The 23,090-nt window shown below is 32.8% G+C and overlaps 2 protein-coding genes across 3 annotated transcripts; both read right to left on the bottom strand.

Moving 5' to 3' along the window:
• Positions 1-5,974: 5,974 nt before the first annotated feature.
• On the bottom strand, positions 5,975-14,216 carry LOC133307995 (coiled-coil domain-containing protein SCD2-like). 2 transcript variants are annotated; one of them, XM_061508577.1, is made up of 17 exons: positions 13,697-14,216; positions 13,128-13,297; positions 11,830-11,905; positions 11,636-11,677; positions 11,485-11,547; positions 11,203-11,252; positions 11,083-11,110; positions 10,638-10,712; positions 10,425-10,535; positions 10,282-10,342; positions 10,044-10,160; positions 9,839-9,957; positions 9,502-9,571; positions 9,164-9,205; positions 8,426-8,466; positions 7,844-7,970; positions 5,975-6,299 (listed from the first exon to the last, which is right to left on the bottom strand). In XM_061508577.1, exons 1-17 carry the CDS (start codon positions 14,063-14,065, stop codon positions 6,160-6,162), a joined length of 1,701 nt encoding a protein of 566 aa, XP_061364561.1. In that variant the 5' UTR covers positions 14,066-14,216; the 3' UTR covers positions 5,975-6,159. The 2 variants fall into 2 exon arrangements, with proteins under 2 accessions (XP_061364561.1, XP_061364562.1); XM_061508578.1 differs by having other exon boundaries at positions 9,839-9,942.
• Positions 14,217-20,696: 6,480 nt separating this feature from the next.
• Positions 20,697-22,823, bottom strand: LOC133307999 (acyl carrier protein 1, chloroplastic-like). Its single transcript, XM_061508583.1, has 4 exons — positions 22,597-22,823; positions 21,867-21,962; positions 21,656-21,775; positions 20,697-21,149 (listed from the first exon to the last, which is right to left on the bottom strand). Exons 1-4 carry the CDS (start codon positions 22,663-22,665, stop codon positions 21,015-21,017), a joined length of 420 nt encoding a protein of 139 aa, XP_061364567.1. The 5' UTR covers positions 22,666-22,823; the 3' UTR covers positions 20,697-21,014.
• Positions 22,824-23,090: the final 267 nt, after the last annotated feature.

Genomic DNA, 23,090 nt, shown 5'->3' with positions numbered 1-23,090 from the left:
TCGTTCTCCTCTCCAACCGATACTCAGTGAAAATTAAGGGGTATAAATGGGTACTGGCGAAAGTGCCCAAAATATAAAAATAAAAATAGTAATATTCCTAGAATAATATTCCGGACTTTTGGGTAAAGTTTGGTAATTATTTGAGTTAAATAGATAGATGAACCGATACCCACATGTCACCACTTAACTTATGTTAAGTGATAAAATGTAAAGAGAACCCACTTTCCCCCCAGAAACCCGTCGACAGAAAGGAGGAGAAGAGAAGAGAGGGAGAAGAGAGGAAGAAGGAGGGAAAGCCTAGAGATTGCTAATCTCAACCATTTTGAGTGATTCCAAAGCCTAAACCACTCCAAATCTCCTCCTCTTTCATAATCCTAGCTTTGTTTTGAGTGGGGAGCATTGTTGAGAGGGATATTGGCTCTCAAAAATTCGCCCATTTGGTGAAATTTGGGGTTTTGAGTGCTTCAACCTCCATTGAAGCTTGAGGAACCATCAATCCTTGGTTGTGTGACAATTGGTGATAAGATTCTAACCCTTGAACCATGTTTTCTTGGAAATTTCATGATATAGGGTTTTGAATGAATAGTGTTATGGGTTTTGTGAGAATTTGAGTAAATTGGCTATGTTGTGGTAGAATTGAGACTTAGCACATGTTGAGAAAAATGCTAGGAATGTCATTTAATCGGTAAAAATGAGCCTAGTTAGTTAAATGACTATACTTGGTATATTGCAAGATTATCATGCTTGTTGAAGAGTTTTCTTGCAATTATGATCAATGGGTTGGCTTGGTTGATTGATGATTGGATCCTTGTGATGTCTAGGATTGAGACATTTGGACCAACCGTGAGTGATCAACCATTGGAGCAAACTATGGAGCTTGATTAGCTCCTTGGAATAGGTAAGCTCTTGCTAAGTTGGGATGTAGAGTTGTTGTGGTATTAATGAGTATATATGAATATTCATTGTATAGTATGATTGATGCTATGGCACCTTGGTGTAGGTGTGTTACTTGTAAGTCATTGTTGAAACCAAAGTTGATTGGTTGCTGAACCGTTGGTGGTGAACAAAGGTTGAACGAAAGCTTTGAGGTAAGCCTTCGGACCTTGGGTGTAATTCCCTTGATTGTTCCACCAAGCCCTGAAAGGGTAGTGGTAATTATAGTGTATATAAATGCAATGAAATAGTGTAATGCTTTGTTATACGTATGTGTATGCATTTGGTGTGGCATAGGATGGTGTTCCCTATGTGGTATGTTGCATGACGATGCGTAAATCATACTTGGTAGTTTAGCTGGCCAGTAGGACTATTTGCATCTGAGTTTCCTTAGGACAACTTGAGAGCTCGAGGGATTTCTCCTGGAGATGTTATTGCACTTTGCATAGATATGTATTTACTGCATTATTATTGTTATTGCTATTACACTGATATGGAACTGTGGGGTGGAGTATATTGTATGATGTAATGTCCCACATCGGTTGGAGAGGGGAACGAAGCATGCCTTATAAAGGTGTGGATACCTCTTCTAGTGTGAGGCCTTTTGTGGGGTGTCCCAAGAAACAAAACCGTGAGCCCGAGGGCAAAGCGGACAATATCATGCTACAGGGTTTGGGGCTGTTACATTTGGTATCAGAGCCTGGCCCTGAACCGGTGTGTACAGCGGGGACGCTGTATTCCCAGTGGGGGAGGATGTAATGTCCCACATCGGTTGGAGAGGGGAACGAAGCATGCCTTATAATGGTGTGGATACCTCTTCTAGTGTGAGGCCTTTTGTGGGGTGTCCCAAGAAACAAAACTGTGAGCTCGACGGTGCTTGTGCGCGGGGCAAAGCGGACAATATCATGCTACAGGGTTTGGGGCTGTTACATTTGGTATCAGAGCCTGGCCCTGGACCGGTGTGTACAACGGGGACACTGTATTCCCAGTGGGGGAGGATGTAATGTCCCACATCGGTTGGAGAGGGAACGAAGCATGCCTTATAAGGGTGTGGATACCTCTTCTAGTGTGAGGCCTTTTGTGGGGTGTCCCAAGAAACAAAACCGTGAGCCCAAGGGCAAAGCGGACAATATCATGCTACAGGGTTTGGGGCTGTTACATTAAGCGCCCCAGAAACCCAACTTAAGCCCATCTTAATTAACCATCTAGGGCACAAATTCTTGGCCATTAAAAAGGCAATTAGGGTCAGAATTAAATTTTTTTACACATTCTAAGAGAGTACTTGGTACTTGGAGGCAGAGGGAAGGCAGAGAAACACCCGATTCACGTTCGTGAGCGGCGGAGACGGATCAACATCAAGTCTGCACTGGAGATATTGAAGATTCACCAATCATCTATGGAGTTTGGGGGAGCTTTTCTATTTTCTTTTGTTCTTGATATTGCTATGTCCGACAAAATCTTTAAATAGTTAGGGTTCGATGGAATTCAAGATTTTTATTATGCTTTGAATAATTCGCTATGTTAATTTTCCTTTTTATCATGAATGAAGTTATCTGTTTTTAATGCTTTATATAAGCTTGAATCTTATATATTGATTTTAGGTGAATGCATGACAATAGGAATGTTGGTGTATGATCCATATCTGATAATTTCATCGTAAACTTTATGATTCTAGGGATAGACATAGGATTTGCGTAATCGTTATGAATCTTGAACTTAATGCTTACTTTCTTGGGGAATAACCGAGGAACTAGGGTTCTTGCGAGATTGTAAAGGTTTAAGGTAATAAGGGATTGAGCCCTAATTACATAAGAAATAATCGATTAGATTGATTTTAAAGACGATTAATGTAAAGAAGGAATTCAAACGTAATAAAGAGATTGAAGGAAATCAAAAGCCTAGCTACGTTTTTCTTTACATTAGTTAATTCAAATCTTTACTTTCTCATTTTTAAATTATTGCGATTAATTAGTTTTAATATTTAAATTTCAAATTCAAATCCTGTTTCAAATACAATTTCGATTGTCCAACTTAAGTTGCAATAGTGAATTAGTGCTTGAGTATAATCCTCGTGGGAACGATCTCTTATTCAATCATTATATTACTTGTACGCAGTGGCGGACCCAGGAAAATTGCTTTATGTTCGCACATTTAGTGGCGGGAGTTCGGGGACAGCGCCCCGAAATATTTTTTTGTAAAGAAAGTTTAAATTAGCGCTTGAACCGCTCATAATCTAGTTACTTCTATAACAAAGGATGAAGAAATCATGGGAATGGGTACGTGACACAGGTGGAAGAATAAGTTTTCTCTCTACTCAATTTGCCTTACTACGTTGTTTTAATCTAGTTACTACGTTGCTACGTTGCTAACTAATATAAAAATAGATATCTTTTTTGGTCCCTAACAAAAAATTCGGTCCCCACTTTAGTCCATTATAAAAAAAATAGTTACTTGGTCCCTATGAAATTTAAAGTGGACTCATTTTAGTCTTTTTGAGAGACTAATGCAGGTCTTTTTTGAATTTGTGAAAGACCACGATAAGGGACCTCCTCGAGACTAATTTTTGATAAGGGACTAAAGTGGGAACTATATTTTTTGTTAGGAACTTAAAATGATATTTACTCTTAATATAAATATTGAACCAAGAGACAAATAAGGATCTACATAGCTACAACAACAACAACAACAAAAACTAAAATCCAAAATCTTATGTCCGCACTTGCGGACATAAGTGCCCACTTAGGTCTGTCAGTGCTTGTATGATCGGTGCACTTGCCGTGAGTCCCAACAAAGCACTCACAATTTTTTTAAAAATGACGTGTCGGTGCTTTGTAGCTTATATATATATATACATGGGTGTTATTAATCAATCTCATGTTAAAGGAGATAAGTTATCTCATGTCATAAAGACAAATATGTAAATCCCACCACCTGAAAAAATAAAGAAAAATAAAAAGAAAAAAACTCCACAGTTATCCAATGATATATAGAAGGGAAAACTAATTTCATCTGACAAGAAAATAGTTTTTCCTTAGAGTAAATACCATTTTTGGTCCCTAACAAAAAACACGGTCCCCACTTTAGTCCCTTAAAAAAAAAAATTAGCCAGTTGGTCCCTAACAAATTCAAAGTGGACCCATTTAGTTGAAATCGTGGTCCCTCACAATTTCAAAAAAGACCTATATTAGTCCATCAAAAGGACTAAAATGGGTCCACTTTGAATTTGTTAGGGACCAACTGACTAATTTTGTTTTGTAAGGGACTAAAGTAGTGACCGTGTATTTTGATAGGGACCCAAAAGGGTGTTTACGCTTTTCCTTATATATATGTAGGGAAAAATGTGTGTCATTTTAAAAGATACAAAGTTGTGTCATTTCAAGATAGAGAAAGAGATAGATAAAGGAGGACAGAAAGTTGACAAAAAAAATAAAGATGTGGGTCTTACCTCTTTGTGAGAATGAAATGATATAAGTTATGTAATTTAAAAGAATAAAGTCTTTTCTCGTGCATGTATGTACAGAGAACTTTCCTTAAGCAAGGAAGAAAAAAAAAATTAAGAAGATGAGTATAAATAGTAGAACAAACAAACTATTAAAAGACAAATGTGATCCATAAATATGGTGGGGTTCTGTTATATGCTGCTCAAACAACTGGTAAAGGAGAAGAAAATGGTACCCACCTCATAGCTTTTACAAAAGGCTTCAGATTTTTCATCATTAGCTGCATTAGTGTCAGTGGAGTTTTTGGCATTCATATGTGTTGTCAAAATATTCTATCGACTCTCAAATCACAAACTCTACTCTCAACTGATTCAAAAATGCTTGGGGGTAGTTCATGTCACAACATCATGACTGAATATATATTATAAAAACGTAGAAGTGGTTAGGAAGACTTTGGAGCTTTGAAGTTGGAAAATGTGTCCGTGAGAGTGAAGCCTATACCATGCTTTTGGATAGTTGCAAAGTAGAGCAAAGACATGCCTTTTGCATTTTTCACTCTTTTGTTTTATAACTTGATGAGCCCTTTTAACGATAGCTATAAAATAGAGTGTGGAGAAAAAGCTGACTCACTTTTACTATTTAATTACACAGGCTTTCATTCTTTTTATGATCTGGGTTGGTGTCAACCAAAAGCTGAAATAAGCTTAGAGAAAGGGATTAACATAAACTAATCCCCGCGTGATTTGAGCACCATTGTAACATCTGAACAAATATTCAGGTTTTCTGAAACGAAGTCACGCTCCTTGTAAATCTTCCGTCAAAGGCATTTGGGTTGAATGGGTTATGTAATAAACTATTGCTGTTACTTCGATTTAAGGAGAAACGTACCCAAATTATTGCTGTTATTGTTGTGGAATTGAAGTATGAAGCTGCCAATATAATAGCGTTGATTTGATTACCGAGTTGCGGGTTTGCAAGAAGATGTTTGATAATAATTGTTACCTCCAGTTATGGAGAAAGGATTAGGGGCAGAAACCAGAATCCTCATGTTATCTCGTACACCGCCCTGTGGTTTGTGCCTCATCATTACTTAATCATGATTTAACGTGTATTATTCAATATTCAGAAGAATAAAGCATTTCAAGTTCTTAGTGTTTTTTATTTTTTGTTGTTGGGAAATAGTTCAATTTTTTTGCTGTTGACAATAAATCATAATACACATTTATTAATATTGTTTTTCAAAAATTACACATATCATTCTTAATTTTTAAAAATTTTAATTTTTCATTAATTATACTTATCTTCTTTACAATTTTACATTTTTTAAAAATATTTTTAAAATTCTATTTAAATTAATCATAATATTTCTTTTATAGTTTTAAACATTTTGTTACATATTTTTTTATTAATTTGTTTACCGAAAAAAAAAATTATAATTTTTATATTTCACTTAAATTTAAAAATACACGCACAGTAGTCGAAATACTTGTTAGTTATTATACCCCAAAATAAGATCATGACTGTTGTCCTTTAGCATTTTCATTTGATAGCAAACGAGCAGGATGGGATTATGGAACTGCAAAATTCAATTCAAAGACTGTGTCTCGTGAGGGTAATTACAATCCACCATGTCTCTTGCAATGCAAAGATTCTTGCTTCCTCTGTATAAAGTATAAACCCAAGAAAACATAGCGTGCAGAATGAAAAAACGCATGTGCAAAAAATAAATAATATACATATATGAGAAAGAATCAACCAACAAATTAAGCACGTCCACAATCACCAATCACGACAATGCTTCTGATTCGGGGGGAAACTTATGATTAGCAACTGCTAACGCTGGAGGCTCATCAATTTCTTTCCGAGATGCTTCCCAAAGTTGTTGTTCTATACCCAGCTTCCTCATCTCCAACAAACATCGCTCAACTATAATGAAGCAGAATGCATCAGCTTGAAGTTGATATTCAAATACATATGAATAGGGGTGTGCATGGAGCGCTTCATAATCGGTTTTGACAAAAACCGAACCGAACCGGTTTTAAAAGATTTGGTTTTCAAACCGAACCGATTTTTTTTAAAAAACCGGTTTTTAATTTTCCAAACCGATTTATGGTTTATAACCAGTTTTGATTTAAAACTGGTTATGAATCATAAACCGGTTATTAAGTTAAAAACCGGTTTTATAACATATTCAAACTCATTTTTTGATCAATTGTGCTATTTTTATAAGTAGTTGTTTCTCTCGGTTTGAGGCATTGAAGATCTATTTGGATCTTGATCTGGTTGAGAAAAGAGAGGTTTTTTTTTTTGAAAATTTGGGGAATTAAAAACAAACAGCACAAAAAAAAAACCCAACAAAACTGCACCCAACAGTATCATTTAATGATGAGATAGCACACCCCGAAGGAGGTTCTGTTAGAACATGGGTTCAAGCTTCTTTAAATCTTGCTTAATTGGCACAAAAGCCATAGTTCAAATTCCTTTTTACTGTAAGCATCATATTTATGGATCAAAATCTATCCGAAAGAAAATTGGCATGAGGTTTGGAAAAAGAAAAGGAAAATCTATCCTAAAATTGAGTGTGTTAATAATACATCATAAAATTTAGCATTAGGCAAGTGCTACTAATACCAAAAAAAAAAAAAAAAAAAACCCACAACAAAAATTGAAGTTGGGAGAAAGTAGAGCAGTTTGGTTATGGATAACCAATTATTTTTATGGTTTGGTAAATAACCGATTTATAAAATAAAATGCAGTTTTGTATGAAACCGGTTTAAAAAAAAGGCAGTTTTTTAAATGTGGAACAGTTTGGTTATGGATTGATTTGGTTCTTTTGGACATTTTGAACACCCCTACATATGAAGCAATAACGTCACCTTCTCTCTTATGTGTCTATCTAATATTACAGGCTAGGGCTACACTCCAACATTATATGCCATGAGTTATCCTTTTTCTAAGTGCAGCTGACTAATAGTGTTCCAGATTCAGATAAGAAAAAACGGTAATACAGAAAAATATGTAGGAGAAACCTGGTAGTCCTGGCCTCATTCAGAGTAATGCTACTCAGGTGTTCAAATAGGATAACTACAGTGTACAACTGCCTCTGCAGGATAGGGGTTTGAGAAATACTCCCCCATCCAACAAAGCAGTTGATCTTTTATGCTTATGATTGTGATGTGTGAGAAGCATTACTCATTTCCGAAACTTGCAAGAAACCCAAGATATATTGCAGGAAAAGTATGAATGTGTTTAACTAAAGAAAATGAGTAATTTCCCAGCATGGCGTTATGATCCTCTGAGGAAGCTTCCTTTGAAAACATTTTGCCAATCAGCACGCAATTCCAAAACCAGGTAATGAGCCAATTTGGTAACAGAGAAGAATAAATCCCTACATACTTTCTAATTTCAAATTAATAAAATTTACTTTCTTCACACCACAAAAGATGATGACAACAGTGACAAGAGCTTACCTTCAACGGCATCATGTGACGTTGGAGACTGCCCACTACGGCTAATCCAAAACTGAAGACGCTCTTCTGCAACATCTTCTTCCACACCATGGAACAAAGCTCTTCTCCAGAAATAAGTTAGCCAAGCCTGAAAATGTTCATAAATTAATATCTTGTATAATTCAAAATAAAGTACACTTTAAATTCAGCTCTTAACAAAATAGGTCATCCAAAAGCCCTGGTTACTTTTAGTAGCCTTCACTCTAAGATTTCATCTCAAAGATTGAGATTAGTGAATAAAAACACAGTAAGTTAGTAACTAATAAATCTATCTTGAACAGAAAGAAATTAAACATAGAAAACGAAGCTCTATCAAGATAGCAGATTGCTGATTTTGTCAAGTCAATCAGGTGCAACTTTGTAGGGGTTTCCAGTTTAGACAACTTGCTCCTTCTTTTTATCTTTTAAACATGAGACAAATGCTAGTAGAAATGAATATGCTATTATTATGACATCATACAAGGAAAGGTGCTACAATTTCACAGAACTTAGGTCAAGAACAGCATGTCAAATGTCAGAATCTTCATTGAACAAGCAACTAACCTCTTTGAAAAGAACATCTTCTGCTTCCTCATCACTTAACTCTGGGGGAAACAAAGAACAGAAAATCAACAATGAATCATCAGGTCATCTGTCAGGCACATTTTCATATTTTAACAAAGAATGTCTGAATGCAGCCACATCAATATAATATATTAGCAAAAATAAACATGAAGCCATTAGCCTCATACATAAAGCCTATCCCATATATGAAGGTCCATAATTGATAGGGTTTACACTTTATGAATTCCATTCAAAGATCATGATGGTCACATGGCCTTATAATGTTGCCAATTAAGTTTTTCACATGTCTTGGTGTATGTGTTAGACCCAGTTGAAATACAGCCAAAATATTTTTTCTTTTCTTTTGTAGTTGGCCAGGATGATATCATATTTCTCAATGATAGTGAAAATGACAATATATTGTGCAATTTACAATATAAAAGTACCACAATAGTCCTATACAGATTTATAAGACAATGCAAAAAATTCATGTATATTGTCTGAGGTCAGTCTCATCTTTCCCTCCATAGTCCATAGAAGGATCAAAATATAAGAATTAGAGAAATGATTGAAAAAATATATAAGGGACATATAAATAATAAAAGACAGTAGAGAAATTCTATAATACAGATGTACAAGACATACTATTATAACATTCTAAAGCTTTGAATCCTTACAAGCTTAACTAACACCCGTCAAATTAAACGCAAAAACAAAAGCTGACAACTTATTTCTTACCCAATGCTTCCTCGAATATGGAATCACCAGGTGATCTGGAATCTGAAAAGAAATGAATAGAAAGGTGAACAATATTAATAAAATAATCTTCTACCAAACAGATAACTTGTTCGATAAGAGTTTTGAGAAAAAATTTCAAAAATGTACATATGAATCAAAACTAACTTAAACAGAACTCTCTTTAGTCTTTACCAAGCTCAGTTAATACAGTACATTATATCACTAACTGCAGGTTGACTATAGAGTCACAAATGAAAGAAGTGTGTACCCAAATTGATTAAAAACAAAAGTAGAAAAATTGAGATTTAGAGATGACATGAGACAATGAATTAAGATACCAAAAACGGACTGCCGAACCAAATTTGGGCGTCTGTGTTGGGCTAATGCAAGCACAACAGCATCTTCAACCTACAAAACCAAATTTTGTGAAAATATTTATTCAGAAGTCAAGAACAAAAGAAAAGGATGAATGATCACCCAAAAACCAAAATATATAAAGGAAGTCAACTTTCAACCAAACACGACATAAAAAAGTTTGGTTTCTGGATGTCCATGTTTTAAAAAAGTAATAAGACTTAAAATATTGTTCATTGTATCTTAAACATCCAAAAGGAGAACATGGAATTAAAGAGCTGAACCAAAAAAGCATTAACTTTAATAACATTGATGGAGAACCTTTAGTGAAGCAAGCTCCCTCAAACCCATCTCAACAGAAAGCATGCTCTCAATGTTTCCTTCCCCAGTGAGATCACTCAAATCACGAACAGGTTTGCTCATATCTGGATCATCAGCATCTGATCCATGTCCTTTTTAGACTTCATTGTAGCTAATTTAAGTGACAAAAAAACCCAACTAATAATTGGAGCATCAACATACTCACTTTTGTTCCAAGATTCTTCCTTAGCCTTTTGTCCAGCAGAAGTTACAACTTCAAAAGGAAGAGGAGCTAGAGAAGACCAATGTTCATGCTTGGATGCAGCTATATCTGCACATATGCCTATAAAGCATGGAAGAAGAATTACAAGCACACATATGTTAATAGGAGAGAAAGATTTTGAAAAATAAGCTTCGCCAAGTTTTTTTTCTGTAGACAGAAGAAAGCAATAGCTATTTTGTACCGTGTTTTACAGCAAGACCCCAGTAGCGAGCAAGCCAGCATCTTTTCAGAACAACTTCTTCCTAAAAACAGACATGAAAATGAATTGAGACAGAAGAGAAAATAGATACCTGTTAATTCTCATTTTAATGGAAAAACACAAACCATCTCTTCTTGGGTCAAAATCATTCTCTGTGTCATTGTGCGGAGAGCCTTTGCTTCAGCTTCAGCTGCTTGCTGTTGTTCTAGAGCTGCTGTAGCGTCATCTTTTAGGTTCTGATAGTTAAATAAGACAGTTATAACCTAGACCAGAGAACGCATAACTAAACAGGCATATGTTACAATTTAAAACAAAAAGCATGCTTTCTTCTAAACTACCTGAATTTCCACGCGAAGGGCTGTCATATCCCCACCTCTCTCATCCTGTGCTTGTTTTGCAGCCTTGAGAGCAGCCTATGTAAAAAATAATGAGTAGTCCAAGAACAAAACACTTCCAAAGAACTAGGCAACTAGCATTGATGAGCTCGTTGGTCAAAACCCACAATTCAAGGAAAAAGCTTTAACTGGATACAGAGCTTTAGGTATATATAAAAAAAATCAAAGATGATTATAACCAGCTGGATAACCGCCTCTGATTAGTGCTCTTTTACACAAATATGCACATGTGTGCTTCTCGGTAATGCACGAAACCTTTTTTAAGATTAAAACTTAGAAGAGATCGTATAGTAGGTTATCAAGCAAGGTGATCACAGCATATCAAGGTTTCAATCATTGTTCATTTCACATTTCTGCAAGATGATTACTATCCATTCTTCCAGCATACCTCTCTTTGACGCAAAGCAGCTTCCTTGCTGCAAATATACCATTAAAAAAATAACAGTAACTTTAAAACTAAGCCCCAAAAAAATTCCAGCCAAAGATAAGGGAATTATAAGCAATTTACCTGCTCAACAATCTAGCTTCCATGGATACACCTTGTCCAAGAGAAGCAACCTGCCAAAATCAAAGTGAACAAGGACAAAGATATCAGCAAACTCAGCATATGGAAAGACGGCTATGGTTAAATAGTAACTTCTATTCTTAAATGTTAAGTAGTTCTTAGTTCCAGCAGTTACACATGGTTGCTCATAAAAGCATAGTAATTCAAAATCTGATATTAAAATGATGGTACTGACACTACTTTTTGTTGGGTTTCAAAGTATAGTCAATATCTAGCAAAAATCACCTGTTTCTCAAGCTCCTTTGCTCTAGCCTCTACTTCGTCACGTCTTTCCTCTGCATGTCTTAGCTGTAAATATAATCAGGCAAGTATGTTTAATTCAATATTAAATAACATGGTCATAAAACTGACTTTGTTAGGGTGTAAAGGAGCACACCTTGTCTAATATAATGTCATTTTCTTCTTGTAGCATATCAAGCTGCAATATCAACATAAATCAACTTTACGACAAATCCTCAAGGATTATAATACAAAATCTATGTAATTAAAGCTTAAAAATCAGCATGGTCAATATAAGAATAACCAGTCATCAGATTTAGTTTTTAGAGACAGAAACTGATGCATGCATACTTCATCACGGAGTGCAGAAGCTTCATGCTGATCTCCTGTATCTTTTGAGTTAAGTTGTTTGATATCTGATGGAAACCTGAAATTGTCAACCAATGATTCAAATTCAAAGAAGCATGGGTCATCAAAATTACCCGCATGGCCAATAAACTAAAGGTAATAATAAACTAAAGGTAATTCACCCATCACTGCACACTCACACACACACACACACATGCACAAGTTAAAAATGCACAGGACATGGTAATGTGAAATTTTCACATTTGAGGATCCATTCCACATACATGCAAATATAGATGGATGTATGATTTCCATAAATATTATAGGATTGAGCTCATACATACATCAAAAGGTATAAATTACATGCACATTGGAAAGGTAATATTGGTCAACCTCAAGACTAGAGCCTCTGCACTAGTCCTCCAAGTGAAATTCATCAGAAAACATTGGACATGAAGAGAAAATATTTTCCTCTTACCGTTTTCCTTAATAAATAGGTGAGCCTGAGTGCAATAATAAGGTTGCTACCTAGTGACCTACTGGCCACAGGTTCAAGTCGCAAAAACAGCTTTTCTACTCATGGGGTTATAGCTGTGCACATCTGACCCTCCCTAAATCCTTTGAATTCAAATATTTTGTCCCCTTTCCCTGTCCCCAATCCTCTACCCCAGTTAAACAAAAAAAGAAGAAGAAGAAGGCAACAAAGCTAAAAAATTGCTGAAGTTTTTACAACTAAGAGATAAGTGTATCTTTTTCTAAGTCGTCAGTTCTTTGTTGGGGAGATAGGATTATAGACATCAAAAAGGATAGAAGACTTGTGTCCAAACCCCACAATAGCAGTAGCCACGCACACAGAACCACCCTTATTTTTCCTGAATAAATAAGGATGATTTTGCATGCATTATATTTGACTAATGCCTTGCAAGCACACAGATGCATGCCAATCCACCATTCCACTTTAGTAATTATTTTTTGTTTACGGAATGGAAGAAACTTCAAATAACTACCCACTTACTGCAACTTTCTTTTCTTTTCTTTTTTCGGTTAACATTTGTATTATTGAGAGATGATAAGTCAAACTCCTATGAAATTCGTATATATTATTTCTATACAAGATTGGGACCTCCACTTGTTAGAGAGAGTTGCTTCCATTACAATTACGGATCACTGAAGTAGAGTTCCTCGATTTTTAGAAGACTTGTTCTTTTAAATTATGTCAACCTGGAAGTCCCTTAACGCATAAAACTTACTCAGTCGATTACTTTAGCTTCAAACCATAAGAAATTAAAAGAAGATGCTACCTTTTGTCTCTACTTCTATTGGTAGGAGGATCAATTGGAGGTATAGCCACTGGCACTCGAATTGTGGATTTACTGGGCGACACCACCGCTGTTGAGCGAATAGACACCGCTGGTCTTCCAGCTGACGTTGAACGTACTGAAAGATTATGCTCTACAAAGTTCCGACCTAACTAATAAAAACATCAAAATCTTATTAGCTTATCGAAAACTAGGTGACATGAATTGAAGAAACCCATAATCTTGGTAAAGCATTAGGAAGCTAACATTCAGATCCCAACCTTTAATTACGGATCAAATTAACCATGAAACCACAAAATACTACTCCCGCCAGCATAATTGAATTCAAACTTCACCATCTCAATTAATCATTTTCATAATTGAATTAAGTTCAAAATCAATCAAACTGAAGGAATTGAACATTCATCACTCCTAACCAATCCAAAACAGTTTAAAACTTGCATATTTCAACTAACAAATTCAGACAAATAACCATTTTCCATAATTCAATCCTAAACCCTAAATAAGAGACAAAAGAAAAGCGGCATAGTAAACAATTGCTGAGGGAATACCGCAGGAGACGGAGATCTATTAGGCCGGGAGGTCGAAATCGGAGGAACGACACTAACACCGTTCTTGTTGCTATTGGCGTTGTTGGAGTAAGAAGAGAGAGCGGGAGGTCGCGGAGCACTGAACCCGAACTCGAGATCATCGTCTTCCTCTTCGTCGTCGTCGTTGTCAACTGTCTGAGAGGCCATGACCTGAGCGAGACGCTGCGCCGCTGCTTTGGCGGCAAAGTTTCGCTGCTTGATGGTAGAAGAGGTACCTAGGCGCGACTGAGGATGAACCGGTGACATCGCCGGCGACAAAGAACCGATGCTGCTGGAATCGCCGCTCCATTGCCGTGTGTACACCGGACTATCGGTTCTTCTCCGATCCATCACCACACGCTGTGAATGTATATATATGTGTATGTTTAGTTTAGGGAAAGAAAGAGCGAGATTTTCTAGGAGCTAGATTTTCTCGAGAAAATGGAAGAAAATTTTTGGGAGGGAGAGACCGAGACGTAGCGCTTGTTTGATTCATGGAGGGGTCACCTCACTGGTCAAACGCGGCCTCGTCTGCGATGACGTCTATTTTAAAATATACTTGTTTCTTTTAAATAAAATAAATAAAATCATCACATGGACAAAATATTTTGGAGGCGCATAAAACGGTGTCGTCGTGATAGCTGGAATTTGGAGTTTTTAATTTTTAATTGCAACTTTTGGGGATCACTGTTATTATTTTCGGGCCGAAAAATGCTTTTTGTATCCATCAGATCAGACCATCACAGCAGTAAAGTGGCAAAATTAATAGAGATATGCAAAAATTTTGGTGATATTAATTACAAGCAGGTAATGAAAATTGTAAAAGTGTAAAAGGACAAGAAAATAGCATAATGCAATTTTATTAGTTTTCTTTTTACAAAATAAGGATGGGAATAAATTATTCCATAATTACTAGTCAAGGCATTAATAGCATGATTTTGAAAGGTAGAGGTTGACCCAAATAATTGTTTTTAAAATTCACTCAAAGAATATTATCAATAGATACCAATCGTACCATCATCCACCAAGCACGACTTGTAAAACTCTAAATAATAATAATTTAATCATAAAAAATACTCCAGAATATATAATTCAATCATAAATTATTATAAGCAACACTTTAAAAATATATAAATCAATCATAAATTATACTCTAAAAATATATAAATCAATCATAAATTATTATAAATAACACTCCAAAAATATATAATCAATCATAAATTAATATAAAATATCTTGAAATTTTGTTTATGATAATTTATAATAGATTTCACATGAGAATTTTTTTTAATAATTATTAGGTAAATAATATTTTATTATTACCATATTAATTTTTACTATTGGTATGGTCATATTTTTTTATAAATAGAGACTTGATGAACCATTAGTCATTGCTTCAAAATTGAAAGAAATCAAAAAGTGAAGGCTTTGCAGAAATTCTTCATAAATTTATAGAAAATTCTACTAAGAAAAGGGAGAGAAAAAAATTAGAGTGAGAAAACTTTATAATAAGGAAGATAAAAGTAAGTACTAAATGTGATCATAACTTCTTTCATTCTTCTAAAATATAAATTCCATGGAAATATTATTTTGTTATTTATTTTACTCTCCCTCTTCTTCTCCTAACCGATTCGATAGGATACCGCGTTATAATTTATTTTAACAATTTACATTTTTGTTATTTATAATTTTACACTTTATATTTCGGCAATTTATATTACAACTATTTACATTTTTGTAGTTTATATTTTAGCAATTTACATTTCTACAATTTATATTTTATGAACTTTGTGATTATATACGTAAATATATATATGTATATATATATAAATATATGATTTAATATTTTTGCTTTTACCGTAAATTTTTTTTTTGCCACAATCACATAAAAGTGAGTTGGTCCCATGATATCCCATTAATTTTTCTCTCTTTTTTTTTTGGTGTGGAATTTTTCTCTTTCTTTTATTGTAACGAGATCGACTCACTTTTATGTGAATACAACAAAAAAAGTTTTCTGTAATAAAAGTAAAAATATTTTTCTCATATATATATATACTAATTTATATTTAAGAAAATTTAGAATTTTGCAATTTAGAATTGTCATTTCCCTGCATAGTAACACATGTGAATAGTATCAATGTATCATATATGTAAAAAATATTGTACATATATTATTTAATTTTTTTATTTTTATTATTACATGTTCATTTTACTGATATATCATGTCTTTAATTTTTATGTAAATTATCACGTAAATTTTATACAGTAAAAATTCTTATAAAATTAAAAAAAAAATATTATAGTGATGTGATTGTTCTTACTTTTATTGCGATGTCAAAATTCATAATGGTATGTTATGACTTACTATTTCTTTTTATGAGATTCTTTGAAGGTATCCACATATTTGTCTCCCTAAAGAGTTTATGATATGTAGTATAGAAGGTAATGTAAATATGTGCTTGATCAAGAAATTGGGTTTCTTGAGTCAAAGAACAAATTTCTTATACAAGATGAGGAAGGGGCGCCCTTATAAAGTAAAAATCTCTAATAAATATAAAAATTCATGCTTATAAAAAATATCTTGGCAGATAATGTTATATATGTATTTGTGATGTTAGACTGTTTCAAAATATTATGATGGTAACATTATCCATTTAAAACCATGAATGATTTTTCCATACTAAGTTATGCTTTGAAATGCTATACTTCTGTGAAAATCTTTTAAATTGTTATTTTTCATGGGATAAATATCTTATTAAGTGTGTTTTTTTATATGTGAATGATAGAGCCTAAAGTACATGTATATGTGCAAGGGAGAAGTATTAGTCATTAAAGTCTATATTTTTATTTAGTTTTGAAATTTTGTACTAGATCGTAATTATATTTTAGGCGCAATATTTATATTTTGTAAGGTTTACTTAATAGCCTACGTTGATTTAATTGTTTGTACTTTGATAATTTCGAATAAAGTCAATTTTAGTACGACTTGTATTCAAGTCTTTTGTATAATATACATATTTAATTAGAGTTCAAAATATGTAGATAACGTTCGTCGGTCAATAATTGAAGAATGTTATAAGACTCCTCCTATAAGAGGTTTGTACACTTCTAGCCACTTAAAGCATATTTGGCAAATTTTTTAAGTTAAAAATTATTCTTAAGTTAAAGTTAAAAATAAAATTTTAAAAATAAAAATAAAATTTATTTATAATTATATTTAAGTTACTTAAAAACTCAAGCTAAAAATAAAAAATTTGATAAAATATTTTTTATAAATTTTATTTTAATTAAAATTATCATAAAATGTATTTGAAATTTTTATTATTTAAATAAATATAAATATGATAAAAAATAAAAGATAAATATTTTAAAGGTGAAGATTTTAAAAGAAAAATAGATTCAAGATTCTTCTTAGTGACTTTTTTTTTTTTTTGGACATTACAGGGAATCGAACCGCACATCTAATACACCCTAAACACACCCAACACCACTAGGCTATCCCTAGTGGTGCTTCTTAGTGACTTTCTTAGCCTTTCAAAAGGGAAGAAATTGAATAATTTGTTATTAGAATAGAAAATAAAATTTATTGTTTAAAATAAGGACATAATTGAAAGAAAATATGAAGATTCAGAAAAAAACTAAAATACATCCTAAAAAAAAATTCTTCACGAGAATTTTTAACTTCTTTTTTTATTTTTCTAATGAGAGTTTTTACAAGAATACACTTTGCTAAGCTGAAGCTAAAAAAATGAACAACATACTTTTTTTTTACTCAATTTATATTTAAGGAGCAATAATAATACTTTATTTTTAAAATCATTTGTGGGTCCGAGGCACACAAAAATGTAACTGATATTTGTTTTCTTTTATTTATTTATTTTTTTCGTTTAAACAAAGTATGTTTATAATTTAAATCGAGTCTGTGTAATGGGTTTAACATCGTGATTTTATAAAAAAAAAAAAAAAAAATCATGATTTAAACACAATTAGGGAGCGTTTGGTAGAAGAGAAATTTTTTTTTATCCGAAAATCTCAATTTTCAAAAATATAATTTTTACATTCAGTTTACGATAATATTCAAAAATTTAAAATTTTAAAAAATTCAGTTTTCCGGAAATCCGAAAAAAAATCGTGTACCAAACGCCCTCTTACTGTATTGACTCCAATCAACGTCCAATCTACCGAATGATTTTGTTACAGTGATGAAAACGTTAATAATAATTTATTAATATCTTAAATTAGAACTCATTATTTTGAGAATAATCAAATCCTTTAGTATATTATTCTTTAAACAAGGACACATATCATTCTTAATTTTTTAATTAATTATACATATTTTCATTATAATTTTAAATATTTTCCCATTCAAAAATTATAATTTTATAATTGTAATTTTCCCTTAATTTTGTTAATTTATATTTTTTTCATATCTTAACTAAATTTAAAAAAACTCGTATAATAAAAAAGTGAGATACATACTATTTTTTTGACATAAATTAGGCAACCCCATCATACACGCATCGCATAAGATCATGGATTGAATGGTCTATTACACCTGATTTAGCATAAATAGGAAAAGAAAGTAATGTTGATCTTTGATATTTAAGGTTGGATTTTCAAATTTAAAAAATATTTTGAAAAGATTAATCAATAGTCACGAGAGTTATTCATATTTATTTTAATGTTTTAATTTCTTAAATACAGTAGCCACTAGGGGTGAAAGTGGGTTGGGCTGGGCTAAGCTTTGCTCCGAAAAGTCCAAGCCTACGTCAAAATTTTTTAATTTGGCCTGGCTCAAACTTAGTACGAGTCTAACTGTTAGTCTGACTTGACCTGTTTATAAAAAAGCAAATGGTCTGGCCCACCCCGTTAGCCTGCTAATTTTTAACTTCCAAGTAAAACCATGAATCAACTTTACAAAATACTCAAATTCTGTTGCTAAACCAAAAATTATAATTTCAACGTCAAACAGAATCACGAATCACAACAAAACTCATACAATCTACATTTAAGTCAATTTCAAAAGCAAAATGCTCAAATTAAATAACCTATATTTCATTAGATCCACCAAATAAATCCATACTATGTAAATTAAAATAACTACATGAATCCAACAAACACATCATGATGCTTGAAGTAAGTATAACATCTCTCAATAATCTTTTAATATATTCATATACACAATCTAACATGTTGAAATGTTGGTTTCTCCTACATAAGAAATAAAGTCAGATTTCTATTAAAATATAATCGAATATAATTAAGTTATAAATAATTATAATTGATTAAATTTATATCTTTTATTTTTTCTTCAAGTCATACTTATTCTATTTTATTTTATTTAAAATAAATAGACAATATAGGTCGGCTTGTAGGCTTATAGGCCAGGCTTTGTGAAAGTGAGCCTACAGCCTTTTTATTAAACAAGCTTTTTCAAGGCCCAAGCCCGGCCTATCTTACGAAATATACTAGGTCATATCTGGTCTGACGTAGGCTGAGCCGTAGGCGCCTGTAGGCCGGCCCGGCCCAGTTTCACCCCTATTAGCCACATCCAAGCCAGCAAGTGCCTTGGCACATGTTTTTTTTTTACTTATTATATAATTAGTTATAATTAACTAATGTAAAAATTATAATTTAGCACCACATAAATAAAAAATCAAATACTCAATACAAAGTAACAACAAATTATCTAAATGCAAACAAATAATAAAGAACATGTAGGGGTGTAAATGGGTCAGGCTAGGCCGGGCTTTGGCCTTTCTGGCCTAAGCCTACGTAAAAAAATATTCAGCATATCTGGTCTATTAACAACTGTTAAAGAGAAAAATCAATGAAGATATATGTATATATATGGAGTATGAAAATTTCTTATACATATCCATTAACAACTTCTTCTTTTTTTGTATTTTTAAATTTTTTAAAATATCTAAACACTAATTAAATGATTTATGTGGATCCAATGTTATTTAAATGATTTTAGACATTTGTCGCTAATTATTCCATGTTTCTTTTTAATTGTGAAGTTTGTTGTCCCTCTATGTTAATGTTCTTCACAGATCACAACTAAGGGTATAAATGGGCCAAGTTAAGCCAAACTTTGACTTTGATAGCCTAAGCCAATGTAAAATATTTGGATCCTATACTGACCTATTAGCCTATTAAATACTTGATTTATAGCCTGTCATATTATAAAAAACTAAAAAAACCGAATACGACTTGTAAGGCCTACCAAGATACAAACTAAAGTTTGTAGGCCCAAATCTAATTAAAATATAAAAATTAAAAAAAATTATTCACAAAGATCACATGAAATCAATTTTCATTAACATCACATGACATAAGCTTTCATTAACATCACATGAAATAATGTTATCAAAGATCACATGAAGATGTGCATAACAATCACATGAAAATTTCATATATGTATATATAATTTGCACTTTCTTTACTAATTATATTTTATATTATATTCTAAATTTTAAATAAATAACTATTATTTGTTAAAATAACATCGATCCTATTACTTTGAAAATTTTAAGTAAAATTTTTTCCTAATAGATTTGTGTAATTATGAATTTTTTTTTATAATTTGATATGTCAAATTTTTTAGCCCCGTCTAAAATTAAATCCTAGCTCCACCACTACTTAAATAATTCATATTTATCTAATTACTATTGAAATTATAACGAGTTCGAAATATGTCAAACCAGATTATATATTTCTAAAAAATATACTAGATTAGACTTATAATTTATCTTTTATTATATTAATAGGTTAGGCTTAAAATATTCTATTATAATCTAGCTTATTTCCAACTTTAAATGAATACGGGCAGTAAATCCTCTCTAATGTATTATTTAACATAACATAGTCATGTGAAAAAATTATAATCATACAAAAGTGAATAATACAAAATTGAGCTAAGTAGTTACAGAATCATCTATGAGAAACAAACTAAATCCTTCTACGTTAAACTTTTTTGATCAGGAAGAATTTAAGCACTTGATTATGATAATAAGTGGAAAGCACGTATGAAGAGCAATAGTAGTGCAAACATTACCTAAGATTTTTCCATCCAAAAGCAAATGAGATGCTTATGTTGAGACCAAAAACAAAAACAAAAAGCGTTTTAGCAAGGTAAAGTCACGATGAGGAAAAAAAGAATCAATATGCTTCCTAAAGAATATGTATAAAGCACACAAAAAAGGCCAAGTAAATTGGCTCAATGATTAACCTCATTCAGTTACAGTTGTGCTCTCACTTGATGCATTTTCCCTTGAGCTTCCACTATGTTCACCTTCTAATCAGCTCCACCTTTCTTTTGAATCAGTTTATCTATTAAATCAGCTGCTTCTTGAACGGTTGTGATGTTTTCAGAACTCTCCTCCTCAACGCCAATGCCAAACTCTTCCTCTAAAGTCATCACTATTTCCACCTGCCACAATGGTATCACTAAATGATTCATAGTTGATCAACTAAACAAGATGTTTGTTCTAGCATAAGCAACACAAATTTATGAGTAGTATTGTTACAGTTAATCTAATTAAGTAAATGGACCATTTAAATTAAAAATTAATTAATAAGGGAAAAGATCTTGTAACAACCAATTAGGGTTACTACAAATGTTATTACCAATTAATTTCACCGTTAGATCGATTATGTTGATCCAACGGTTATATTTATTTTCATCTTTGTATGATTATGATTTCTCATATTTAAAACTTTATATTTATTTTCACCTTTGTATGGTTATGATTCCTAATATTTAATACGAAAGCATAATATGGAAAATCATAATCATACAAAGATAGAAATAAATATAACCGTTAGATCAACATAATCAATGTAACGGTGAAATTGAATGGTAGTAATAATCAACCTAACTGGTTGTTACAATATCATACTTCAATTAATAATTCTCGATCATAATTTGAATCTTACCGTGTCAAGCGAATCAGCACCAAGTGCTGAAAACTTGGTTTCTGGGGTAAGCTCAGAATCAGGAGGCAGAGCAAGTTGTTTCCTCACAATCTCACAGACTTTCTGCACTGTCTCAGGTGCCTGTATCATTCACAAAATTCAAAGTTCTTTTAGTTTCTTGCAAGTTTTGAGGGGGAAAAAGTATATAGAAATAGAAGGGAATCACACATACTGCATAAATGCGGAAACGGGAAGATCTCAAAGAAGGAAAACTCTCCCTAATCCATCCCACAGAAACTGCTCCCAAACTTGAAGTTCTGCAAAAAGCCTGCATGTTTTAAGAACCCAAATCAAGTTTTTCAATATTTAGTTACCTCATATAAAGTAGGGATCAGCTCAATAAAGTGGTTTAAGACATTGTATACCCATTGAATAACGGACTAATCCGGTTCGAGCATGCTCGGATCCTTAACCAGAATAAGCTCTTTCAAGACTATTCTCTCAGGATTTCAACTCGAGACATATAGTTAAAAGGGAAATAAGCTTCTTACTTAAGATGCTTCTTTTATTTAATATATACTCCATTATATTGTATCATTCTTGTTTCTAATCTAAAAAGTTTCCTTCCCAACAACCGTAGGTTAAAAACACATACACTCCATGACAACTTTTACTATCAAGCCTACTAACATGAATAAAATTCAGTTAACCATGCGCAAGTGTACATAGATTCTCTCTAGTACGCTTCACCATGTTCGTGTGTTATGCACGAAATGCAAAACAATTATAATAGGGAAAATTTGATGAGTATATTTCGGTGATGGAACTTAAATTAAGTCATTGCATGCATTCACTAGGACCAAAACCGCATCATTATCCAAAACACACGAACCTATTGAAGTATAGAGACTAATAAATAAGAAGGGTATGTAAGCATGCATTAAGAGAGGTGGATATTGAACCTGGCTAGTCCTTCTAGACAACTTGAAACAGGGTTCAAAACTAAGAGTAGTGGCTGAAACAGAGGCCATTGAAGCTAAGGTAGGGGTAAGCACAGATAGAGACGAATAAGAGATAGGGGTTGGGTTTATGAACGGCTAAGTGTTCAATACTTGGCCCAACAAGTGGGAACTGTTAGTCAGATGGGCATCATCTAGGTTGTGCTTAGTTGCAAAGTAAAACCATGTCACAAAGAAAGTGTACTTAGCATAGGATTTTAGATGATCCGAGATGGGAATGAACGAGTGGTGCACATTGCTCTTAGAATGTAAGAATCTATCCTAAAATTACGTGGCACTGATCTTGGTAACGATGATGCTCAAATAGTCAAATATGAACACCGACCTTCCAAATTTAGAAACACACAAACTTTTTTTTTTTGGTGAATGATCTTTTCGATTCAATTTTTATTTATTTTTTCAAATAATCTTGTTTAATATCAATTTAATGTAATAAA

The sequence above is a fragment of the Gastrolobium bilobum genome, unplaced genomic scaffold (genome assembly GCF_033153095.1).
Source record: "Gastrolobium bilobum isolate Gb01-03AN ecotype WA unplaced genomic scaffold, APGP_CSIRO_Gbil_v1 utg30775, whole genome shotgun sequence".
NCBI classification, from domain to species: Eukaryota; Viridiplantae; Streptophyta; class Magnoliopsida; order Fabales; family Fabaceae; genus Gastrolobium; species Gastrolobium bilobum.
The sequence above is the reverse complement of the archived record's forward strand: the minus strand, read 5'-3'. Positions and strand labels throughout refer to the sequence as shown.

Coding starts and splice junctions, on each gene's coding strand:
- LOC133307995 (XM_061508577.1), bottom strand. CDS start 14,065: ATGGATCGGAGAAGAACCGATAGTCCGGTGTACACACGGCAATGGAGC. Junction 7,971..8,425: donor AAGATGTTCTTTTCAAAGAG/GTTAGTTGCTTG, acceptor GAACATTTTCAG/GCTTGGCTAACTTATTTCTG. Junction 6,300..7,843: donor GTCACATGATGCCGTTGAAG/GTAAGCTCTTGT, acceptor GCTTCATTATAG/TTGAGCGATGTTTGTTGGAG.
- LOC133307999 (XM_061508583.1), bottom strand. CDS start 22,665: ATGGCCTCTGTTTCAGCCACTACTCTTAGTTTTGAACCCTGTTTCAAG. Junction 21,963..22,596: donor TGTCTAGAAGGACTAGCCAG/GTTCAATATCCA, acceptor TAAAACATGCAG/GCTTTTTGCAGAACTTCAAG. Junction 21,776..21,866: donor CCCGTTTCCGCATTTATGCA/GTATGTGTGATT, acceptor TGAATGATACAG/GCACCTGAGACAGTGCAGAA.